Source organism: Lynx canadensis, chromosome C1, assembly GCF_007474595.2.
Source record: "Lynx canadensis isolate LIC74 chromosome C1, mLynCan4.pri.v2, whole genome shotgun sequence".
NCBI classification, from domain to species: domain Eukaryota; kingdom Metazoa; phylum Chordata; class Mammalia; order Carnivora; family Felidae; genus Lynx; species Lynx canadensis.
Window position 1 is genome coordinate 88,054,128 of NC_044310.1, and position 26,225 is coordinate 88,080,352.

General features: G+C 37.5%; 1 protein-coding gene and 1 long non-coding RNA gene across 8 annotated transcripts in view; one reads left to right on the forward strand and one right to left on the reverse strand.

The window, feature by feature from the left end:
* Positions 1 to 12,619, reverse strand: part of LOC115520164 — a 65,498-nt gene extending 52,879 nt beyond the window's left edge. The window contains exons 1-3 of one of the 2 annotated variants that reach the window (XR_003970711.1): positions 12,563 to 12,619; positions 5,099 to 5,226; positions 3,354 to 3,579 (exon numbers count right to left, since the gene is read on the reverse strand). This is a non-coding gene — a long non-coding RNA (uncharacterized LOC115520164). Of the gene's footprint in view, positions 1 to 3,353; positions 3,580 to 5,098; positions 5,227 to 12,562 lie in introns of those variants that run through there. The other variant, XR_003970712.1, reaches the window with a different exon arrangement.
* A 6-nt stretch (positions 12,620 to 12,625) lies between these two features.
* RNPC3 (RNA binding region (RNP1, RRM) containing 3) overlaps positions 12,626 to 26,225 on the forward strand; it is a 33,672-nt gene continuing 20,072 nt past the window's right edge. For 5 of the 6 annotated variants that reach the window (XM_030324271.1, XM_030324274.1, XM_030324273.1 and 2 more), the window contains exons 1-7: positions 12,740 to 13,025; positions 14,691 to 14,738; positions 18,485 to 18,603; positions 19,821 to 19,904; positions 20,544 to 20,655; positions 22,208 to 22,276; positions 23,952 to 24,094. In XM_030324271.1, coding sequence (XP_030180131.1) covers positions 12,831 to 13,025; positions 14,691 to 14,738; positions 18,485 to 18,603; positions 19,821 to 19,904; positions 20,544 to 20,655; positions 22,208 to 22,276; positions 23,952 to 24,094 — 770 coding nt within the window. In that variant the 5' untranslated portion in view covers positions 12,740 to 12,830. Of the gene's footprint in view, positions 12,700 to 12,739; positions 13,026 to 14,690; positions 14,739 to 18,484; positions 18,604 to 19,820; positions 19,905 to 20,543; positions 20,656 to 22,207; positions 22,277 to 23,951; positions 24,095 to 26,225 lie in introns of those variants that run through there. The other variant, XM_030324270.1, reaches the window with a different exon arrangement.

The following is a 26,225-nucleotide window of genomic DNA, read 5'->3' on the forward strand; positions in this document are numbered from 1 at the left end:
ACACACACACAGACACACACACACACATATATGGAAAACTCAGTTTTCCTAGGTAATCAAAGACCTGATAAAGACAGTAGACACAGGAAATTATTTTTTATAAAACACAGAATATTTGTTTTCTAGGCAAATCACTCAAAAGGTAAAGAAATGTTCATAATCTATTAACAAAAGCAGACCAAAAATCCAGCAACTTTGTCCTTTTAATGGAGAAAACCAAATTCCAATTTTGTAAGTTTACTTTTGATATTAAAACTTACTCATTCCAACCTCCTGACTGATGGGGTTTTAGAATGGTGGGGGTCTGTAGCCCATGGCCAGGAACGAATTCTCGAGACATCTTTGGTGCAAAAAAAGGTGATTTTATTAAAGCACAAGGACAGAGGACAGGCTCCTGGGCAGAAAGAGCTGCACTGGGGTTATGAAGAGTGACTGGTTATATACTATGTAATTTGGGGGAAGTAAAGGCAAGAGGGAGGCCTCCAGAAGGACTTTCATATGTTAAAGAGAAAAAAAATATATGCTAAAGAGGACTCATAAGATACCTGAGTCCTTGCTTTTGTGAGGCTAAGGTTGTTTTTCCCCTAATAAGGGATTAACATTATGACAGTAGGGGGTTCCTGGAGAAATGTTATACTCTATTTGCCTCAAGTATTTATTTGTCAATGGGCTGCAGGTTATAAAGAGATTTAACTTTACCTGCCATTTCCTTCTTGCCTTTGTTCCCCACATCACTATGGAGGGGAGGGTGATATTGGGGGTACACATTTCTAGACATTAGGCTATTGATAAGATTGCCTTTTTCTTGTAATTTACTAAGATATTTGAAAATTGTCCTGTATGACTGTGATCTCTATCAGTTAACTGTTTGTTTTCTTTCCTTTCCTTTGTTCTTGGGCAGCCAGGAGTACCTGAGGAATATCACACATATACCATGGGTGGGGGTGGCTATAGGGTGTCAGCTTGCCTTATGGTCCCTTATCACTGACCACATATAAAATTATTTTCCAAAGTTTCCTTTTTCACAAACTTTCTACAATTTTCTCTTTTATATTCAGATTTTGTCTATTTTCTCTTTAAACAACCAGTCTCATTTTAGGACAAAATTACTTTCTTTTTCCTCAACAAAAATTGCATCTCAATTTCTTATATCTTTTAATATTGAAAATACATCCTACTTTCTTGGTATGTTAGGAAAAGATAGGATAAAATAAGCAGAGAGGGAAACTTCCTGAGGTCCCTTGGTGGGGAAAAACACGTATTTTGGAACAATGCTGGGAGTATCTGACCACAGTATGCCCTGGGGCATAAGGTTCCTCTTAAGAATGTAACAGACACCACCCCCATAGGTTTTTCTCAGGAATTTGACAAAAGACCTCACTAAAAATAAGTAGATCATAAAACCTATGATTCACAAGGAACAGGTATGGCCTTAGACCACCCCTTATACAATGGAAATGAGTCAATCAGGAATGGACAACCCAACACCTAGCTATCCAGTCAATAAGAGTAGAACCTGAGAAGGAATAAGGAGGAAGGGTGTGGGGGTGGGGGGTGACCAGAACCTTATAAAACAAGGACCCCTGCCTATTGTCCATAGGTATGATGACTGAGCATGAGGCAGGCTGAGGGCAAAACACAAGCCAGAACCAACCTTCCCTCAAGGTGGGACATGTGTGATACTCCTTGGACACTCCTGGCTACCCAAGAACAAAGGAAAGGGGTTTAAGTGCTTGCCATGATAATGTGGGAAACTAAGGCAAGTGAGAAATTAAATTCCCTTACTGCCTACAGCCCATTAACAAGTTCTTGAAACCAGCAGAGTGACCTCCCTCTAGAAGCTCAGTGATGACACTTGCTGGGGGCAAAAGAGAACCTTGGCTTAACATTGTCCCAACCTCACGGATCCTGTAAGTCTACCTCCTTTATCTCAACTGCCCCAAGATATATGCTGGCAATCATACTCCAAACTTATAGCCCCCCAATATGCATCTGAAGGGTCTTATGACTGAGGTTTTATTAAAATGGTGATGAATGGTGTTTCGCTAGCAACAGCTAGCCCCTCAAGGTCCTGGAAACCTTGTTTCCAAAATTCTTTAGAGACTTACTCTATCCCTGATCTCCTCCCAACCTGAGGGTATATAATGAGTTACCCATCATGACTCCAGTGCAGCTCTTCCTGCTCATGGATCCTGTCCCCATGCTTTAATAAAATCACTCTTTTGCACCAAAGACATCTTAAAGAATTCTTTCTTGGCCATCGGCTCCAGACCGCAAAAACCCCCCATCATCCCAAAACTTCATCAAGTATTCACCTTCGAATGCCCCTCTCTGTAAAGAGAGCTTTCCTACTATTCTTCCTTTCTAATCTTATATTCTAATAAACCTCTGCCTGCTGCTCATTCTGTGCCCACCTCTTCAGTTTTCAAAGCAGTGAAACAACGAATCCCAGGTAATGAGGTAAAAAATCCTACAACATAAGGAGATATTTCCCTTATTATTTCTAGTTGTTTTAATCACATATTAATTAGAATTCTTAACTCTTAGAAACCTTAATTTCTAGTGAAAACTAGAAGTAGGCAATTGTGAACCTTTATACCAGCATTCTTTACATTGGCAAATTTATGAATACATTTCATAATTTCCAGAAGCATGTGCCTTTTCCAATGTAGCATTAACACATCCGAATATCTTAGTTTCTCTGTTATAAAAAGCCAAAAGTAGAGAAATCTATGTTTAGTAATTAACGTTTTATTATTTTATTAGAAAATGATCCCAATATTCAACAAATTTAATTCATCCCGTAGCAAAACTTTAACGTTTCGAGTTACCAAGAAGATTTGGGGAAATAATTTTTAAAGTCTACCCAAAACGTTATCTGTTCAATCTACTCGTTTTTAACAATTATGTTTAGATTATGTATAAAAACTTCATAAGACACCAGATAAAATCAACTATAATTCTAAATTATTTTTGCTAACAAATTGCAAATGATATTACATGAATTTAACTAGTAAATAAATTTAACTAGTAGAATAAAATTTGTTTATCAGAATTATATTCAATGTTGATAACTCTAAAGACATGCCTCTTTTAATTAAACCAGTGAATTTATTGAGCTAACTTTAATTTACTGAAGATTATCCCATAATACAATGATGTAGAGAATAAAGGTAAAAGAAATATAGATAAAATTAAATCTCCTTAGGACTTATAGCCCATTGACAAGTACTTGGGACAGCCAGAGTGACCTTCCTCAAGGAGCTTAGCTGCCTCAATGATGATAAAACTTTGCTAGAGGCAAAAGACAACCTAATCTTAATATTAACAATATTAACCAGACCTCCAAGATCCTGTAAGTCTTCTTTAACAAATGAAAATCCTTTTGGAAACTTCCTTTGTCTGTACTTCCCCCAACTCCAAAGTATAAAATCAGCCATTTCTCACAAGTCCAGTGCAGCTCTTTCTGCCCAGGGGTCTTGTCCCAGTGTTACAATAAAAACACCCTTTTGCACGTTTCAAGAATTCTTTCTTGGCCATTGACTCATGGACCCTAGTTCAAACCATACCAACAAGAACCTGAAAAACATTTGGGTTAGTTTCTATTACATTTCTGAGAACTTTTATGTACACTAATTTACGTAAGTGCTAGTTTGTTTAAGCCAGTTAAACAGAGCTTTAGCAAATTAATTTTGGCAATACCATCTGGAGGTAGAAAATATCACACATCTACAAGACAGATATAGACACATATGAACTGTATGTTCAGATATACAGAGACCTTATAGCTTCCGTTTTAAAATTACTTCCATGAGGTGTGCATGGTGGCTCAGTCCATTAAGCATCCAACTCTTGATTTAGACTCAGGTCATGATTTCATGGTTTGTGGGTTCGAGCCCCATGTTAGACTCTGAGCAAACAGCATGGGATCACCTTGGGATTTTCTCTTTCTCTCTTTCTTTCTCTCTCTCTCTCTCTCTCTCTCCCCCTCCCCTGTTCACATTCTCTCTCAAAATAAATAAATAAACTTTTAAAAGAGAGATAGCTGTTTAATAGCCTCTTCAGAGTAGATATAAGTCTTATAATCTTTGTTTTAGGTACATTTTCTCTATTTTTTTATTAGACATTTGCAATGAATCTTCCATTGAAACTATTTTAGAAGTTTGAAAACTTTTGGAGACTTCTGCAAGCAAATTAAAATAAGTATCCCATTCTATTTAATTTGGGGACTGTTAATTTCAAGTATTCTTCTTAAGTGATCTTATCTAATTATAATGTTTCCCATAATGGCCATTGTAATTTTAGGTTGTTTTTAGTAAAACTCTTCATCTTGCTAGATATCTGCAACTTTCAGGACTATAGCTCTTAGATATAGAATAAGCAGGTGTGTGCTCAACTCTCTAATCTAAAGAATCCTATTTCTTTAAGCTAGGCCTTTTAGTTAGGATTCTTGGAGGCAAACGCACACCTAAGAGGGATGTGCCATGGGGTTGGTTTTGGGGAGGTATTTTACAGTGTACTTCATTGTACAGATATTTTCTTGAAGCTGGCAAGTAACCGAGTGTCAGTCTAACTTATTCCATAACCAAGTTATCCTACCATGGGAGTCTTCTCGAGATGGCAAATGCTCCAAAAGCCTAAAATGCTCAACCCATGTCTATCAATGTTTGCAGCTTTATTTTTGGCTTCCAATATTCCCATTAGCTACTAATTTCTATTTAAAACACCAAGTCTCACACTAAATGCAATCCAGCTTAAATCAGACCCAGTCCAATCCCAGACTCATTCTAGTTCTTAAATCAGACCCTGATTCTGAACTCAGTCTGGTTCTTAAGTCCAACCCAGTCCAACTCTAGCTGGTAACTACCAATAATTCCCAATACAGACCAAACTAGAAAACTCCAGTAAACAGGGACTACAGACTGGAACTGGGGAAGGGATTCATATATCGCATTGTGGACTGAACCAAGGGTTGACTGACGATCTGTTACAGCTACTTTTAAGTCTAGAATGACTTATTAACTCTGGACAAAAAAAAGGCCAATTAGGTCAGAGTTCAAACGTAAAGAGAGCAGAGCTCAAACTGAGAGGAACTCACCAACGGCATTTGGAAACAGCGAGAAAGACAGTGAATTCAACAAGGTTCATAGAGCACCATGCTTCTGTTTCTCATTGTCCCTGAATTTTGATGGAGGTTTGCTTCGGATCCCACTGCTGCCACCAAATCTGTTAAAGAACAAAATTCAACTGAATAAATTTGAAGATCTAATTGGCTTTAGTAATTCATGAATCAGACAGCATCCCATCTAGAAGGTGGAGGGGAGCTCCAAGGAATTGCACAAAATAAAAGGTTTTTATAGGAAGGAGGATGGAACAAGAAATTATTAGCAAAAGAAAAGAAAGAACTGTTCCAGGAAAGGTTGCTTTCCCTTATAGGGAATGGTAGAAAGTCTTTACTAAGTAGACCACCTCATCTTCCTTTGGGGGCTGGAGAGGGCCCATTTGACAGATGCTTAACAGAAAACTCCTGATGGACCAGTTAAGATTATATTTCTTGGGGAGGTTGAAACTATAATTACGTTATATATTAATCCTTATTTCAATGACTTGGCCTAAGTGATGCCATTTTGGGCCTGCAGTTTTCTTTGTTAACAAAACTGAAGAAAATATAGGAGAAAAAAAGTGGAGACAACAAATATAAATCCCATTTCTAGAAGTTTTGCTATAAACAGAAAGAGATGGCAGCTGGAGAGGGAAGTGGAAACAAAAGTTGTTTTTTTTTTAATTTGTATATTTGCTGATATGAAATGTTGGGGTTCAGTAGTGAATGTTCAAGAAAGAATTCTTGAAATGTCTTTGGTACAAAAATAAAGATGGTTTTATTAAAGCACAGGGACAGATTCCTGAAAGAGTTGCACTACAATTGTGAGGAGTGACTAATTATACACTTTCAAGTTGGGAGGGGGTTAGGGATAGCATAAGTCTCCGAGGAATTTGCAAGCAAGGTTTCTAGGACCTTGAGGGGTCGTTTACTACTGTCTAGTAAAACCTTAGTCATGAGATCCTTCAGATGTATTTCAGTGGGCCATATGTTTGGAGGGCTATTGCTAACATATATCCTCTGCAGGAGGAGGAGGTGAGGGTAAGAGATAAAGGAAGTTTCCAAAGGGATTTTTATATGTTAAAGAAGACTTATAGGATCCTGGAGGTCAAGCTAATGTCAAGCTAATGTTGCTTTTGCTTTTTGCCTCTGGCAAAGTATTAAAGGTAAGGCACTTGAGTTACTAAAGAAAGATCACCCTACCTGTCCCAAGTACTTGTTAATGGGCTGTAAGTTGTAAGAAATTTTAATTTTTTTTCTATATTTCTTTAGCCTTTGTTCTCCAAATCATTTACTTTGCTTTTTTTTTAATTTTTTTTTATTTTATTTTTTGAGAGACAAAGAGAAACAGAGCATGAGCAGAAGAGGGGCAGAGAAAGAGGGAGACACAGAATCCAAAGCAGGCTACAGGCTCTGAGATATAAGCACAGAGCCTGATGTGGGGCTTGAACCCATGAACCATGTGATCACAACCTGAGTTGAAGTTGGATGCTCAACTGACTCAACCACCCAGGTGCCCCTGCTTTGCTTTTTCAAAAAGCAAAATGATAATAGCATACATACTGAATGAGACTGGTTCAGAGTACCCAAGAAGGCAGGGGATCCACTTCTGAGGTGAGAGTTTGGCTTAACCAAAGAGAACAAATATAAGTATGATTGATGGGTATGGGAGTCCTCAATTTTTTTCAATGAGATTAACAAACAAGGTTGTAATATAACGGTAAAAGTGGAAAGAAAGTTCAAAGTTAGGTGACAGAGGGAAAAATAAGGAATTGAAAATTTATTAGAATCAGGTTAGAGAAAAAGTGAGCTAGAACAATAAGAGAAATGGTATGTTTTGAAAACCAAGGGAAGCTGATGCTTCAAAAAGAAAGTTGTCAAATGTTTCAAGTGCTGTGAAAAGTTAAAATGACACTGAAAAAGTCCACTAGATTTAGAGATTTGGAGGTATCTGTTGACCCTAGTGAGAATTACTCTAAGGACTAATGGAATCAGAAGTCAGATAGAAATGCATTTTTGGGGGCGCCTGGGTGGCGCAGTCGGTTAAGCGTCCGACTTCAGCCAGGTCATGATCTCGCGGTCTGTGAGTTCGAGCCCCGCGTCAGGCTCTGGGCTGATGGCTCAGAGCCTGGAGCCTGTTTCCGATTCTGTGTCTCCCTCTCTCTCTGCCCCTCCCCTGTTCATGCTCTGTCTCTCTCTGTCCCAAAAATAAATAAACGTTGAAAAAAAAAATTAAAAAAAGAAATGCATTTTTGAGTGAGTAGAAGGTAAATGAATAAGGATAATTTATGTTTCTCTCTAGATGTTTGGCTATGAAGGAAGAGGAGACTGTTTTTAACAAAAAATTTGGGAAAGAATTCATGAAACTCAATAGCAAAAGAATATACAATAATTCAATTAAACATGAGCAGAAAATCTAAGTAGACATATCTCCAAAGAAGACATACTGATGGCTAATGGATACACAAATGGATGCTCAACATCAGTAATCCTCAGGGAAATGCAAATCAAAACCACAACGAAATACCAACTCATGCCTATTAGAATGGCTATTATCAAAAGAAAGAAAGAAAGAAAGAAAGAAAGAAAGAAAGAAAGAAAGAAAGAACAAGTGTTGGCAAGGATGTGGAGAAAAAGGGAATCCCTGTGCACTATAGGCAGAAATGTAAACTGGTATAGCCATTATGTAAAACAGTATTGGGGCCTCCTCAAAAAATAAAAGTAGAACTACCATATGATCCAGCAATTCCACTTGTGGGTCTTAGCTGAATAAAACTAACTCAAAAAGATATATGTATCCCCACATTTACTACAGCATTATTTACAATAGTCAAGATATAGACTAAACAACCTACACATCCCTTAATGAGTGAATGGATGAAGAAAATGTGATATGTAATGAAATATTATGAAATATTTTTCAGAAATAAAAATGAAGGAAATCTTGACTTTTGTGGCGAAGTGGATGGATCTCAAGGTCATTTTGCTAAGTGGAATAAGTCAGATAAAGAAAAATGACATCTGATCTCACTTACATGGGACTCAAAAACAAGACAAAACAAAACCAAGCTCAGAGATACAAAAAGTGGTTGTCATAGACCGGGGGGCGGCGGGGGGGGGGGGGGGAGATGGGAGAAATGGGTGAAGGATGTCAAAAGATATAAAGTTCTAGTTATAAAATAAATACTGGAGATGTAATGTACAGCATGGTAACTAGAGTTAATAATATTGTATTGTATATTTGAAAGTTGCTAAGAGTAGATCTCAAAAGTTCTTGATCATAAGAAAAAAATATTTGTAACTATGTAAGATGATGGATGTAAACTAGACTTACTGTGGTGACCATTTTGTAATGTATACAGACATCATATCATTATGTTGTATACCTAAAACTAATATAATATTCTATGTCAATTATATTTTAATTAAAAAAAAAAGTCTGAAAAAAAAGAATAAATTCCTTTCTCAGGTTAGTTCTCCACAGCCTTCCAAAAATAGCAGAAATAGGCCCAGCAGTGCTCCTAGCTTCATGGGAAAAAATAGGGAGCTTGAAAATGGAAAGGAATGCAGATAAACTAGGGACGGAATCCAAAGTAAGGGCCAAGGAGCAGAGAAAGCTATTCTTATCTCAGAAGGTACTCAGTGATAGAGGGGGAATTGATGAATATGAGCCCCTAAAAACCACATTAGCAGAGGCTTCCATCCACAGAAAGATAGAACCAGAGAGAATAAGAGTGAGAAAAAGAACCAACATTTGGTCAATGAAGTAAGATACTCCCAACCTCTAACATTCCCTCCTGCCTTGCAATGAAGAAAATCAAAACCAAAAAGAAGTTAGAGCCACAATTCTCAAACTGTACGCTGAGGTGCCCCAGGTGCCCCAGCCACCTCACAGGAGTGCTATGGAATAATTTATTTTGATTTTTAATTAATTAATTAATTAATTATTGTTTTAAGCAATCTCCACATGCAACGTGGGGTTTGAACTAATGACCCCAAATCAAGACTGAGCCAGCCAGATGCCCCTGCTATGGAATATTTTAAATATTTGAGGGAAACAGCAACACTCAATATCTGCCAGACACTACATGAATCACCAGCTTGAAATATTTTTGAATTTAAGAATGTTTGGTGGGGTGCCCATTGTCTCAGTCAGTCAATTCAAGCCCCATGTTGGGTGTGGAGCCTACTTAAAAATAAATAAATAAATAAATAAATAAATAAATAAATAAATGAATAAACAAACAAACAAACAAATAAATGAATAAAAAATCTTTGCAAAGCTGGGTTTTTGGTTTTTTTTACCCCTGTTGCTTTGAGAAAAAACAAGTGCCTCTTGAAAGTCAAGGTGGAACAGGAAGTAAGGAGGCACCAAAGGATGTTATGAAAAAATTATTGAGACAATAAAAGCAACAGGAGTTGAGAAAATTTGGGAACCTCTGCAGTATAACAAGAAAAGAAAATGAGAAATGTGCAACTCAGAACAGAGCACATCCACTTCTACTCAAACATGGGAGAAATAAAAGCAAATTATATCTTCCTCCTATCTCTCAGGTTAAGGCTAATATGAAAAGAGGGTAAAAAGTGAGGCCTGAATGTAATTTAGAGTTGACATTTCAAGACCACTGGGACTATTAACTGAAAGTGACTAAGAAATTATGAAATCTGTCTGAGCTATTGGCAAGAGAAGGATAAGACAGATTTAAGTGAGTGCAGATAAAAGTAATTAAATTAAATGGTAAACTATCCCAATGAGTTGTGATACTCAATTATAATATATAAGGACCATTAAATTTATGTTGATGGCCGATGGAGCAATTTTTGACCATAAGAAACAGTTATAAATATTAAGGTTAATCCATTCCTGAATTCATTCCTTGAACAGATATTTATACATTATATGCTCATCATTTAACTAATGGTAAGAGACACAGCAAAAGTTTGCAAAAGACAGTGTTTAAAGCAGCATGCCTTCTCTAATAAGTTTATCCCTCTACCCTGTCTCTATTTTTTTTTTTTTTTCTCCAAAGCACATATAACTCTCCAAAGGAACTTATTTACTTATCTACATGTTGTGGTCTATCTTTACTACTAGAATATAAGTGCCAAAAGAAAAAGAATTATCTTGTTCTTTCTCCTCTCCTCCATTTCCCAACATTGTCACACTCCATAGATCAATACTGGGCCCCCTTCCCCTGGCCTACACTATCTCTCATCCCTTGGATAGAAATATTATGTGTGTTGATGCTATATGTGCATCCCCAGTTGATATTTCTCTAGAATACCATATTTACACATCCAATTTCCTACTTGAAACATGGATACTGAATAGGTACTTGAAATTTAACATGTATTCCTCCATTTCCCACCCTTCCCTGCAGTCCCTAATCTAGTTAACATTTTAGTCGCTCTTCTCATGCTCAGTAAATGGCACCATCATCCACCTAGATGGTGAACAGTTTAGCGCTCAAGCTGAAAACTCAGAACTATCCTTAATCACTCTTCTTCATCTAAAAGTCTATCAATTCTACTTCCAAAATATGTCTCAATTCCAATTTCTTCTCTCTATATCTACTGTTACCAAACTATTTCAAGCAATGTCTTGTGCCTGGGCTATTATAGTAGCTTCTACTGGCTTCTACTATATTTTTCACACTGCAACCAAAGAGAAATTTTCATATCCAAAATTTAATCATTATACATAGACACACACACCCATACTAGAAAAATCAGTCAGTTTACAATTAGTCTCCATATAATCAAGACTCCAAAGAAACATACTGGAGCATCAAGGTCTGACTCTACATAACTGACATTTGGGGGTTTTCCCATGTTTTTCTAGTTTTTATTAAAATCTGTCCCTTCCTGGGCGCCTGGGTGGCGCAGTCGGTTAAGCGTCCGACTTCAGCCAGGTCACGATCTCGCGGTCCGTGAGTTCGAGCCCCACGTCAGGCTCTGGGCGGATGGCTCGGAGCCTGGAGCCTGTTTCCGATTCTGTGTCTCCCTCTCTCTCTGCCCCTCCCCCGTTCATGCTCTGTCTCTCTCTGTCCCAAAAATAAATAAACATTGAAAAAAAAATTAAAAAAAAAAATCTGTCCCTTCCTGGGAAAAAATATTTACAAACAGAGAGGGATGGAGACAAACCATAAGAAACTCTTAAATACAGAGAACAAACTGAGGGTGGATGGGGGGGTGGAGGAGAGGTGAAAGTGGGTGATGGGCCTTGAGGGGGGGCCTTTGTTGGGATGAGCACTGGGTGTTGTATGTAAGCCAGTTTGACAATAAATTATGTTTAAAAAAATCAGAAAATCGTCGAGTACTACCAAATACTAATACTAAATTAGAGCCTCCTGAATTGCTCATAGTGCTTAATACAACTATAGAATTTAGACGTCCAAGCTTTCTTATGATAATAAACATCAGGGATTTCATGTTAAAAAAAAAAAAAAAAAAGGTCCCTTCCCTGCTTCTCCAACAATGCTCCACGAAAGCAGAAGTTTAGTATATTGCTTGCTGTTATATCTTTAATACCTAATTAAGTAGGAAATAAAAAGTAGGCTCCATAGGCCCCTAGACTATAGCAGCATCTGTACAGAATGTAGCCGACTGTAACCAATACCTCTCTCTAGAATCCTCAAGGGATTCTAGAAATTTTCATATCCAAAATTTAATCATTATACACAGACACACACACCCCTACTAGAAAAATCAGTGAGGAAGATTTCTGATTGACTTCTTGGGATGATCTTTCCCTCACTACATTCAGAAACCTGGCAGGATAGTGGATCAAAGTGTAACGCCAGTCACGCTAACAGGTTCGAATCTCAGCTTTGCCATTTACTAGCTGTGCAACTTAAACATCAATGCCCTCATTGTATATCAATGCCCCCTGTACATCAACGTCCTCACTTATAAAATCGAAATGAGTACCTAGGGTTGTTATGAGGATTAAACGTGAAGATATATCGCTTTATCTATATAATCATTTATTTACATTTATTAGAGTATATCTCCCTAGAGGCCACCAATTCCGTGAAATAAACAGTGGCCAGAGCCTATAAGGCTGCTATATGCACGATGATTCAAGAAAACAAAACACATTTCTTTGTTAACTTTTTGTTCCTTAAACTGAGTTCTAAATGCACTTACTGAAGGAAGAACATGCTATCTTTAGGTTTTACTCTTCCAAGACTGTAAGCAACCCCCACCCCCACCCCCCCGCCGCCAGCCAGTCAATACGCTTTCGCGATTGGCCAGGAAACAGGAATCCAGTGAGCTCAGCTCCCGCCCAGGCCAGCGCCGCGTCCCGTCTTGCTCCCCGCCTGCGCTGTCGCGGTGGTGGCTCTTTCATTCCCTGGGTTTACGTTCTTTCCCCTTCACGCGACTGGGGCCCTCATTCCTTATTTGATACATTTTTAAATCCTCACGCTTCTCTAGGGCAAAGTTTTTTTTTTTTAATACCTTCAGCAGCTACCTGTAATTTAAAACCACTTTGCTTTCCCTTCGTTTGGAACCTAGTTCTTCATTTTTAGAAACCGGTTTCCGAAGAGACATCCGTCGCGGATGCAAGTCTCGCGAGAAAGTGACCCTCTATCGCGGTATTTCTCTGTTTCCAGAATCCTTAGCGCGAGGCGGAAAAATACTCATTTATCCCCAGCTTCTGTTGATTAGCTCATTTTCACTGCGGCCTCTTCTCTTCGCTTTCCGTATTGCAGTTTCTCTGAGGGAAATGGCGGCTCCCGAGCAGCCTCTACCGCCGATGGCAAGAGGATGTCAGAACTCTGCTTCACTCTCTCCGTCACGGGGCGACCGAACCCTTCTTGTGAGGCACCTGCCAGCCGAGCTGACTGCTGAAGAGAAAGAGGATTTGCTGAAATATTTCGGGGCGCAGTCGGTGCGCGTCCTGTCAGATAAGGGACGACTGGTAAGGGCGCTCCTGTCCCAAGCCGCCGGGGAAGGCCCTTGACTCGGGGAGGGGGAAGCTTTGACAGAAGGAAGACAGAAAAGAGTGGGAAAATGCGCTTGTGTAGTGAGGGCGTGTCTATCTTTCCTCTTTAATGTCCAGACGTCTTGCGTACCATGTGAAGTTTTAGTTGGCTTGAGCCTGCATTAGTCACAGCGCCGCCGAGAAGGGCAAGGCAGAAGAGTGGCTTATGTTCCCTTTTCTGATCCATCCGGGGAATCTCAAAACTCCTCTGAATTTGACAGCATTTCTTTTAGACTCAGTACTCAAATATAAAGTACAAAGGACTTTGCAAAAATGTTGGTTCACGTATATGCCACTGTGAAGATATTCATTAAAATAGAGGAGAGACTACAATAGTAACTTCAGTAAGCCAGTTACAGAATTTCTACTAGGTTTTTTACGAAGAAATTATTCATAAAATCTTTTTCTAAAGTAAAGTGAAAAAAATAAAAAGGGGCACCTGGGTGGGTCAGTGGTTGAGCCTTCATTTCTTGATTTCGGTCAGATCGTGTTCCGTGGGAGGTGAGATGGAGTTCCTCTCCGGCTACCCGCAGAGCTTGGACCCCGCTTAGGATTCTCTCTCTCTCCCTCGCCCCTCTGCCCCGCTCATGCTCGCTTGCTCGCTCTCTCTCTCTCTCTCTCTCTAAAATAAAATAAAAATAAAATAAAAATTTATTTCTGACGGAATCTTTGGGGAACAATATTTTGAGACTGCAGGAATTTACTCAATAACTTCATTTGCTTTTATGCGTGAAGATGTTTTAGATGGGTTTCTCTCCATTAAAATAGTACGGTGATGTTAAGTTTCTGCAAGATGGTCTATGATGCAGCGAAATCAGTGGTTTTAGTCTCCTCTGGTGATTCTAATATGCAGCCAGGGTTAAGAAGTACTGAGAAGAACGACCAGTTTTGATCAAAGTGTCATGTATACCAGCAAGTACAAGTATTCTGTGTTATTTAGTTTAAATACACTCTGATTAGGTCATGTTGGATCAGATCTGACAAAATTAGAATGTGATATAATATAAGCAACTCTTGACAACAACTCTTTCACAGCATAAGGATTCATTTACTTTTGACTTATGTTTTTTTCTGATGGTTTTTAAACTATTTACAGTTTATATTGAAAAATAGACTTCTCCCATTGAACCCTTATTACAAGGATAAATTACAAAGGAAACATGCACTTAATGATTTTCTGTTGGTAAACATTTTTAAACTTCGCATTTATCTTATAGAGGAAAGTTTTTAAGATCTTCATGTATATTATAAATTGCAGATATTTGTATATTGAGATAGTTTAAGAGTTGTCCTGTGTATAGTAGGGGTTTTTAAACTTCTGGTCTATTGAACTATTTAAAAGCATGTGTAAAACATACTGTATATGTGTGTACACCTTCGTATTTAAAAGGCTACATAGTTGTCATCTCAAGGAACTCTGAAGCAAAAAAGATTCAGAACCACTGTACTGAAATTAATTATCAGTTAAAACAATCTTGATTTTCTATCCTTTTCCATGACTTTATTAATTTTTGAAATCACTGTCAACTGGTGAAGTATCAGACTTCCTTATGGAAGACTGAAATTATGTTACAAATAATTTGTACCTTAATTATTTTTCAGAAACATACAGCTTTTGCTACTTTTCCTAGTGAAAAAGCAGCTATAAAGGTATGACTTTTTTATTTATTTTTTTTTTACTATTAAAGTTGTCAGCAATTTCCTATTAACTTATCTTTGTTCAAAAATGAAATGTGATGTTAAACCACAGTTTTCAAAAGCAAAAGGGTCTGTATTTCAAGAGTTTTCCTCATAGACTGCATTTGGTTTATCAGTTGGCAAATCTTCTCCAATGTTTAGGTATTTGGAAATTAGAATAGATTCACTGGAGGGGCGCCTGAGTCAGTTAAGCATTGGACTCAGGTCATGATCTTGCAGTTCGGGGGTTTGAGCCCTGTCAGGCTGACAGCTTGGAGCCGGGAGTCTGCTTCAGATTTTGTGTCTCCCTCTCTCTCTCACAATAAGTAAATAAATAAATAAATAAACAAACAAACAAACATAGATTAACTGGAAAGCAAATTAAGATTGAATTGTAATTTCATATGTAATTAAAAATAAATTCTAAAGGATGCAAAGATTGATAACTCTCTTTAACTGCAAGGTAAGATGTTTTAAGTATTAAAGGGAAAACACATGTATTTTAAAAATCCTAGGGATTCATTCACAAAGAAGTTGACCTTTGAGGTAGACCTTTAAATGATTAGTTGGATTTTGAGAAGAAAACAAAGGGAGATGGGCCCTTTCAGGTTGGGTGAACACTAAGTGAAGCTGTCAAACATGGAAAGTTGTAAGTAGAGCAAGAATTAAGGGTTGAAATGGAAATAGGACTTGGAAAATAGGTTGAGATCTAAATTTGGGTGGGAGGGAGGGACTGAATTTTGTTTAGTAGATATTAAGGCACTGATAGTTTTGAGCTGGCCAATAATATAGTCAGATCTGTGAAAATATCTGGTAGAGTTCATGTAATGGATTAGATGGGGAAAAACTAAAGGTAGGAAGACCAAATGGAAAGCCAAGACAAGAGAAGTGTTATAATGGGCAAGGCAAGATAAAAGGTCTGAGTAAATCAATAAGAAGACAAAGGAAGAAGTAGGTATACACTTGGTAGAGATTGAGTTTGTAGGTCTTGTGATTCCTATACATAATTAGGTTTGAGATTTTTGGGCTGAGGTATTAGGTTATTACATTAGCTGACATTAAGGGCAGGATTTAAAAGATACTTGCAAAGGTAGATAATGAATTCAAATGCTATCTGTTAACTTTGAGGAGTCAGTGAGCTACTTCTGTGGAAATATTTTTAATACAGTTAAAAATATGGCTTTAGAGCTGAGACAAGCTCAAAATGGAGTTTTTTGAATCAGGTGAATGGGTATGGTTGCCCAAGGAAGACAGACCAGCAAAGGAGAATGAGAAGAAAAAGTTGAAAAGGAAGTAGAACTACAAAGTAAGTAGCTGAGAGAGGTGGGGGAAATTAGCTAACATTAAAAATGAAAAACCATATATCCTTAAAGAGAATATGTATGACATCCATTTTGCGAGGAAGAAAATAATAATAAAGATTTATGTTCTCATTGAGGCTCACATTCTCTAAAGGGGAGGCAGATTATAAATAATAAACATAATTGTTTAATATTTTAGAAAATGATAAATGCTATGGAATACAAAGGAAAAGGAAATAGGATCAAGAGTGCTAGATGGGAATGGTTAAGTTGCTGTTGAGGTGATAAGGGTCATATTTGAGTAACGATTTGAAGGAGGTGAAGGACGTTAGCTAAGAGAGTACCTGGGGAAAGTACATTCCAGTCAGAATAATGGCTGGAATGAGGGCTGTAGTATGGGAGAACGTCATGTTTAAGTAAGCCAAAGTGGCTGAAGCAGACAAAATGAGGGAGAAATAATTGGATTTGAGGTTAGAGAAGTAATAGAGGCCATATCATGTAGGTATTCTTTTTTTTTTTTTTTTTTTTTTTTTTTTTTAAAGAGTGAGCAAGAATAAGCAGGGAGGTACAGAGTGAGAGGGAGACAGAATCCCAAGCAGACTCTGTGCTGACAAAACTCACGAACCCTGAGATCATGACCTGAGCTGAAATCAAGAGTTGGACACCTAACCAACTAAACCACCTAGGCGACCCTCATTTAGGTATTCTAAGGATCCTAGATTTTACTCTGAGTAAATGGGGAGCAATTGGAATATTTTGAGCAAAGCAGTAACATAATCTAACATATCTTTAAAAGGATCACCTTGGGTGTTGTGTTGAGAAGAGATGTAAAGCAGGGAAGAGTAGAAACAAGGGAATCTGTAAAAAGGTTATGGTGGCAGCTCAGAGATGATAGCTGTTTGGAATGAGGTGATAGAAGTGGTTAGATGCTGGATATATTTTGAAGATGGAAACAAACAATTTCTTGATGTGGGAAGAAGTCTTACAGTTGATTCCAATATTTTTGACATAAGTGAGTAGAAGAATGGAGTTATACCAGCAACTGAAATGTGAAAAGTTCCAGATAGAAAATATTTGAGGGGATGAGGAGAGAGCATTAGTGGCTCAGTTTCTGAAGTGTGAGAAGTTTGAGATGTTTGTTTGACACCTAACAGGAGCCATCCTGTAGTTTGGATATGTTTTCTTAGACTTCAGGACAGGTTTGCACTGAGGTTATGAATTGGGGAATTTTAAGCATAGTGATGGAATTTAAATTTAGGATGCTGATTAGATCACCAAGATAGTAGCTGGAAAGAGGGCCCATAATAGAATTCTGGCGTATGCCAATGTTTAGAATTTGAGAAGGCACAAGCCAAGAGATTAAGCAGTAGAAACCAGTGAGCTAGGAAGCAAACAGCAGGAAAGTATGATGTTTTGACACCAAGTGAAGAACATGTATCAAGGAGGGAGTGATCAACTGTGTTAAATGCAATAAGATGATGATTGAAAGTAGACCATTGGCTTAGCAGTACAGAATTTGTTGTCTTTGCTAAGCAGTGCCAGTGGACTGAGTTGGCGACTGGATGGGAGCAAAGGAATTCTAGGTAAAGGGCTTAGGTAATTCTTAAGGAGTTTTACTGCAACAGTAATTAAAGGAGGGGAGAAGAGCAAAGTGGGATCAATGGATGAAGGAAAACAAATTAGGATGGGAGAAATAGAAGCATATTTGTGTGCTAATATGGACGATTTAGTAGAGGACAGAAAATTAAAGAACACTTCCCATACAGTTTCAGGAAGCAGAAGAGAGACTTGAGTAGATGAGAGGGTGGGATTTAGTATACAAGTCCAGCAACTGGATTGAGATTAAAAACATGACTAGTTAATACATTATAGCAGAAGATAGAATATGTAGATGCATATGCTGGTAGAGGGGAGTTATAGTGGGAATCTGAAGTTCTCATATAGTTGTTTCAGTTTTCCCAAAGTAGGAAGCAAAGTCCTAGGGTAAAGAATGGGAAAGGAATGTTGTGAGGGTTGAGGAGCCAGGAGAAAGTACAAAATAGTCTTAGAAATTAGTAGAAAAAATGAACTAAAAATGAGATATGTATGGCATCATTAAGTTCCACTCCAGATTTGTGGTTGTGGTCATGAATTTAAAGTGAGTCCAGGCTGATTGTGTTTGTTTTTTTAACCTTTTCAGTTGCCTAGGTATAGGCAGATTTGGATTTCAGCAGATTTTAGTTTTGGTAAGTGATAGGAAGCAGTCCCTTAATAAACGACAAAGGCCAACCAGCCTGACATTAGAAATGGGTAAGAAATAGCCAAGGAAATATTAACAGCATTAACAAAGAACATGTGTAAGTTATTATATAGATGTTCTCTAACAAATAATTTTTGGTGGAATTATAAAATATTTTACTCTTGCTTTTCCAACTGAAGGCATTGACAAGACTTCATCAGCTGAAACTTTTGGGTCATACTTTAGTTGTTGAATTTGCAAAAGAACAAGATCGAGTTCATTCCCCATGTCCCTCTTCAGACACTGAAAAAAAGAAAAGGTATGTAGATAGGTTTTCCTAAAATTTTAAAGTGTTTTTAATCAATTGTGTTTCTATTGGGTTGTCTTCAGACCAGCAAGTAAATGATTTCAGATAATAAATGATACATCTCTTGAATCTAGTGTATTATATTTATGTTTGTTCTTAATTGTGCATTAGGAATCTTGAGTGTTGATTTAATATTAAGAATTTAATCAGTGTGAAGTGAGAAGAGGGTAGGGTGAAAAGTAATCAATTTTAAGTGGAGGAAAAGTAATCAATTTTAAGTGGAGGAATATAACTAGACTTCAATTTTAAGTGGAGGAATATAACTAGTATAAGTCCTTGTATTACAGATAGCAGGGTGTCATGAAAAGGCATGGCCTTTGAAATCAAAGACTTGTATTTAGTTCCCAACTGTAACTCTTTGTAGTTATAAAACTTATAAATTTGCTTTGCACTAGTGGTTCTCAGAGTACTCCCTGGACCGGCTGCATCATCTGCAGCCCAGATTCTTGGGGTGCCTGGGTGGCTCAGTTGGTTAAGCATCCATCCAGCTCTTGATTTCAGATCAGGTCATGATCTCACTATTCCTGAAATTGAGCCCTGTGTTTATTATCTGTCAACACAGAGCCTGGCTGGGATTCTCTGTCTCCCTCTCTCTGCCACTCCTCTGCTCACTCTCGCTCTCTCTCTCTCTCTCTCAAAATAAATAAATAAACATGAATGAAAAAAGAAATACAGATTCTTGGGCCTTACCCTAGTCCTACTGAATTTGAAATTTGGTGGGGGGAAGGGTAGGAAGGGGAAGATAAAGCCCAGCAGTCTGAATTGTAACAAACTCTTTAAGTGATACTGATACATGTTAAGAAATTTGAGTACCACTATTGTATACCGTGTGAACTCCAGGGGAATTTTTTTTGCTTTTTGTTGTTGTTTTTTTGTCTGTTTTGTCAATGAGATTTGTCATACCATCTTCATAGGGTTTCATTGAAGAGTAAAAAGACTAAATGAAAATGTGTGCCTTGTATAATGTCTAGGATAGAGAAGGACGTTTACTAATGTTGATTACTATTTACCTTTCTTTTGCTATTTGAGAAATGGTTGGAAGTTTTATTTATTATGGAACTATTTTCGTAATACAGTACCATGTTTGAAAAGGTAATATGTCTTTTCTGTATGCAGTTTTTTTACTCTATTTCTAAAGATAAGATCAACTTTGATTCTGTATTTTTTAGATCTGATGATCCTGTGGAAGATGATAAAGAAAAGAAAGAACTTGGTTGTTTAACCATAGAAAATGGGATTGCACCAAACCATGGGTTAGTATTTTTTGTTAGTGTCTTGTTGTTTTTTTCAGTTTTGTCATTCAGAGTGTGTGTGTGTGTGCACACGTGTGCGTGCCTGTATTGCAAATAAGATGTTCCACAGGATATTTTATTATCTGTCATGTATATTTTTAACATGTTGATTGAACATTTTCAGCAGTTAGAGTTTGTCACTGAATTTGGGACCATTAAAATGTTAAGAGCTATAAGGGCACCTGGGTGGCTCAGTTAAGCATCCGACTTTGGCTTAGGTCATGATCTCACAGCTCGTGAGTTAGAGCCTCGCGTCAGGCTCTGTGCTGATAGCTCAGAGCCTGGAGCGTTCTTCAGATTCTGTGTCTCCCTCTCTTTCTCTCTGCCCATCCCCTTCTCACACTCTTTCTCTCTCTCTTAAAAATAAATGAACATAAAAAAAAAATGTTCAGAGCTACAAGATAAGCTCTGGTAAGAAATACCTTTTTTTTAGTGCAGTCAGAAAGCAAGTTTCTTTTTAAATGTACTTATTTGGGATTATTAGGAACAAGGTAAATCTAAAAGTACTGAATTATGTGAGCAATTTTGTATGTTACCTAAAAGTGAGTTATTGATACGAAATTTACTAAAACATGATAAACATTTTAAATATTTTTTTAGGCTGACTTTTCCTCTGAATTCATGTCTCAAGTATATGTACCCACCACCTTCAAGCACAATCCTAGCAAACATAGTAAATGCTTTGGCAAGTGTGCCTAAGTTCTATGTACAGGTAAGTAGAATGAAACGTAACTTTCCTCAAAGTAAATGCTTAAATGACTTGATAAGTTATTCACCATGCTAATTTTTATACTTTTCATAATAGTGTTAATCAGACTAATTCCAACATGCAATGATATTATAGTAATTAAAGGTGTCTTAGTTTGGGTTGCTATAACTAAGTACTATAGACTCACTGGCTTATAAACAGAAAATTATTTCTCACAGTGATGGGGATTCGAACTCTGAGATTAGGGTGCCCGCAAGGTTGAGTTCTGGTAAGGGCCCTTTCCTGGGATGCAGGTGGCCGTTTTCTCTTTGGATCCTCACCTTGCTGAAAAAGGTGAGAGAGCTCTCTCGGGTCCGTTTTATGAGGGATACTAATCCCATTCATGGGAGTCTACCCTTATGACCTAATTACTTCCCAAAGGCCCTACCTTCTAAGACCATCCATCACACTGAGTGTTAGGATTCAGTATATGTATATGGGTGGAGGTTCAGTCCGTTGCAAAAGGTAATGAAGTGTTACTGGATTCAAGTAGAAGTTTTTTTTTGTTTTGTTTTGTTTTTTTTTTTATTTATTTTTGGGACAGAGAGAGACAGAGCATGAACGGGGGAGGGGCAGAGAGAGAGGGAGACACAGAATCGGAAACAGGCTCCAGGCTCCGAGCCATCAGCCCAGAGCCTGACGCGGGGCTTGAACTCACGGACCGCGAGATCGTGACCTGGCTGAAGTCGGACGCTTAACCGACTGCGCCACCCAGGCGCCCCTCAAGTAGAAGTTTTTCTAAACTGTGGTATAAACATAGTAATATGCTTACTATTAATAATACTAATAAACACAATGTAATTTGGGAAATATAATTTCTGGTAATTTTTGTTACTTAAGCATACACCTTTAACATAGAGATTCTTTCTTAAAGAAAAAGGCATAGTAGACCCTTAAGCAAATGCTTGAAAGTATTGATAGTAGTAAGATACTTTGAGGTACAAAATGTACACGATATTTATTTTCTTTATTGTACCTTCTGTTTCATAATTCTACAATAATTAAGGGGAGAGACATAACATTTTGATAGCATTCACATTGCAAGAACATGACATTTTTAATAATGAGAATAATAGTATTTGTAGAATTGGCAAACATTTCAGGAAGGCTAATCTTCTGAGATATACCAGCACCTGGTATTATCCCTGTTCTGGGATAAGGCAAGAGGTGGCCAGCCTTTGCACTAAATCAGGAATGTTATTGCAAAGTTTTAAATTACATAAAATATAAGATGTGAGTTGAATCGGGTGCCTAGGTGGCCCAGTTGGTTAAGCATCCACCTTTGGCTCAGGTCATGATCTCATGGTTTGTGGGTTCAAGCCCCGCGTCAGGCTCTGTGCTGACAGCTCAGAGCCTGGAGCCTGCTTTGGATTCTGTGTCTCCTTCTCTCTCTGCCTCTCCCCCACTTGTGCTCTGTCTCTCTCTATCAAAAATAAATAAATGTAAAAAAAAAAAAAAAAGATGTGAGTTGAATCGTCATTTTATTATATGATTTTAAATGTGTTTCTGCTTTAAGGTTCTTCATCTTATGAATAAAATGAATTTGCCCACACCTTTTGGACCAATTACTGCGCGACCTCCCATGGTAAGAAATCTCTTAGAATTTTAAAGATTTACAACATCTCTTCTGAGGTGGGATTATTTAGGATAAAGTTCACAAATATTGTGCCAGTAACCTCTAATGTGCATTGAAAATAAGGGACAAATACAAAGTTAATAGAACATTAGTCAAATGAACAATTAAAAGTGGAAAAAAGCCAGAACATGAAAGAGATGCATTTGGTAATAGAGGCCATCATTTCTGTGATATCTTTTTTTTTTTTTTTTTTTAACATTTTTTTAAATTAAGTAAGCTCTACATCGTGGGGCTTGGACTCATGCCCTTGAGATCTAGTCGCATGCTTGGGGTGCTTGGGTGTCTTAGTTAAGTGTCTGACTCTTCATCTCAGCTCAGGTCTTGATCTCTAAGACCATGAGTGTAAGTCCTGTGTTGGGCCCCATGCTAGGAGTGAAGCCTACTAACGAAAAAAACAAAAAAACAAAAAGAGTGGCATGCCTTACCTACTGAGCCAGCCATTGGCTCCCTAGAGGCCATCGTCTGCTGCCAGTGTTGTTGTTCAGTCCTCTGATCCAGAACGTTCTGCCATTTTATAAAATAATTACATTCAACAATTATGAAAATTTCCATTGTTTCTGGTTTTACTGCATATAGAACTTCATTTGCAAAAGACAAGAAATGTTGCTAATAATTTTTATTAGAATTTATTGTGCAAACCTATCAGTAATTTAGATCATCTGCTGTTGAATAATTCTAGTTTCTATTTTGGTGTTGTACTCTTAGTATTTGTTTACACAGTAGCATAGAGAAATTATTTTGAGTCCTAACATTTAAGTAGAACATTTGCTTTTCTACTATGTATTGCATATTGGCTACTTTTCTAATGTCTATACTATTAACCTTGATAATATTTTGTAATCCCAACATCTCAATGCCTGGCACATTACAGGATTATTAGTTAAGATTAGGCTAACTGTTGGGTGCTTGGGGGCTCAGGTCAGTTGGTTAGGTGTCCAACTCTTGATTTTGGCTCAGGTCATGATCTCGTTGTTTGTGGGATTGAGCCCTGTATCAGGCTCTGTGCTGAGAGCGTGGAGCCTGCTTGGGATTCTCTCTCTCCCTCTGCCTCTCAGCCCCACAAGCTCACATGCACACTCTTTCTCTCTCTCAAAATAAAAAATAAACAAAAAAAGATTAGGCTAACTACTGTTAAGTGACTAAGATTTGAGTTTTATGTTAACACAGTGTAATTTATTTCTTATGCATGTTAAGTCCATCCCAAAATGGACAGAATGGTGGTGTACTCTACTGAATCATTCAAAAGACATAACTTCATTACGTGCATTCCCATATCAGTGAGGGTATTACCATACATCTTGCAGATCAAGAAGGAAGAGAGGATTATGGGTAGATTTTTTTTTTTTTTTTTTTTTATGCTAGCATTTTGTTGGCTAAAACTGTTGTATGGTGAAATCTAACTGTAGGAGGTTTGGAAATTTAGTCCAGCTAGGTGCGAAGGAGGAAGAAACAAGTTTTGTGATCAATTAGCCATCTTCTGTAGCAGGTGTTACTCAATGTTGCATGTGTAAAAGAATATCGTGAGGGAAAGAGATCTGAGAATAATGTGTCTGGATGGAAATAGTTTTTCTGTTCTATAAATATCATAGATTGCTGTAGTCTTTTTGTTTTTTCTTTTAATTAGTATGAAGACTATATGCCATTACATGCACCTCTTCCACCTGCATCTCCTCAGCCACCAGAGGAACCTCCTTTGCCAGATGAGGAGGAGGAATTATCAAGTAAAGAATCAGAATATGAAAGCAGTGATGATGAAGACCGACAGAGGTTTGTAATATCAAGTAAGATTTGTTTAGATTTGAAGAAACAGAATGATTCACTTGCTCTTATTAAATTTTGCCTGTAATTGTTCGTAATTTGGGGTGATTAGAATTTGTCCCCAACCCTCCAACTCTTGACCATGCATATTAGGTACAGATTAAGACCTGGGACTATATATTAAGACCTAAGGAAAAATTTTTGGATTATGAGTGATTTTTTTAGATTGACGATTATGATACTATAAAGTACAATTGATCCTCATTATTTGTGGATTGCTTATTTGTGAATGTGCCTATCCGCTAAAATTTATTTGTAACCCCAAAATCATTACTTATAGATAGGGCTTTTATGGTCTTTTGCCAATGTGGGCATGGTGCAATGATGAAAAATTTGAGTTGCTTGACGTGTGTATTCCCAGATGAGGTATAACAGGGTGACATTCTGCTCCCATACTGTTGACAGGTATCCTTTTCGTGGTCTATTTAATACTAATCTTTTCACATTTTTATGTTGTTTTTTGGTGATTTTGCTGTTTAAAGCAGTTTCCAACCATAGTGTTGTAGTTCTGTCTAATGTTTACAAGATCAAGGAGGCTGTGATGTGCCTGATGGAGAAAACACATTAGATAAACCTTGTTCAGGTTGGAGCTGTAGTGCTGTTGACTGTGAGTTCAGTGTTAATGAATTAACCATATTTAAAATAAGGTGCCCTTAAACCAGAAACACATAAAACAAGGTGTTTATAGATCAGTTGGTGAAATGTTAGAGAATAGGCTTGCAGGAAACTAATCCTGACTTTCCCCTAGGGGCATTGATTCATTCATTATTCACTAATTCTTTGTGGACACTTTTTTTGGCGGAGGGGACACTTTATAAAACATAACTCTCTCGAATAACAAGAATAAGAATAGATTGTATTCATATTTTTTCAGCTTATTCCATGAATTTTATTCACCTCTGACTATTTCCAGAGCATTTCTGAGGGATTTTATGCAAAGCCATTCATAGTTACTAATGCAGGTGAATTTATTGGTTGTTCTTGACAGCCTGCATATATTTTATTTAAAGATTCTGGTGAAAAGCAGTAAGTTGTTAATAATGTCCAGGTGTATAATCCATAGCATAGCCTAGAATAGGAATTGCTAAACATTTTCTGTATAGGGCCAGAGAGTTCTGTTATAGTAGGAAAGTAGCCGTAGACAAACCTAAATGAGCAGATTTGGTTGTGTTCCAGCACAACTTTCTGTTTACAAAAACAGGTAGCTGGCTGAATTTGGTCCTAAGGCTGTTAATTGGCCAATCCCTCCTCCAGCAGACTAGTATGTGCACATGATGGGAATCTTTTTTTTTTTTCTTGTTTTTTAAGATTATTTATTTATTTTTAAAGTTTAATTGTTTTGAGAGAGAAAGACCAAGTGTGGGAGGGGCAGAGAGAGAGAGAGAGGGAAAGAGAGAATCCCAGGCATGCTCCACACTTGAGTGTGGATCCTGACACGGGGCTTGAACTCAGGAACCGTGAGATCATGACTTGAGCCAAAATCAAGAGTTGGATGGTCAATCAACTGAACCATTCAGGCGCCCCTAAGATTTTTTATATTTAAGTAATCTCTACACCAAACGTGGAGCACACCAACTGAGCCAGCCAGGTACCCCATAGGTTGGGAATCTTAGGTAACTGTACAGAAGTCAGATACAGGAATGGTTGACAGGAGTCAAAACCCAAGCAGAGAATCTAGGCAATAGTTACAAATAATCAGTAAGAATTTCACTATTAATTGAGTCAGTGTTCACTTAAGTAGTGGCTCAATATATATATTCTTTCAAGAGAAATAGTTAAAATCAAAGTGTAGGTGGAGCCAAAACTACATAAATGGGGTGACCAGAGTGTCTTCAATAGAGACATTTTAGGAAAGCTGACAGCTCTTGATAGACTATAACTTTAACTTGTTACTGAATAAAGAACAGCATAGAGTGTTGCCTTGTGTTAATTCTATAACCTCTGTAAATTTTTCTTTCTTTGTAAAAATTATGCAAACTGGTGAAAACTCTGTTGTTTTACTTAGGTTTTCATTTAGGGATATAGTGAGGAATTCTCTAATTCATCTTGAGTAATGAGAATAAAGTCTTTGCATGAAACA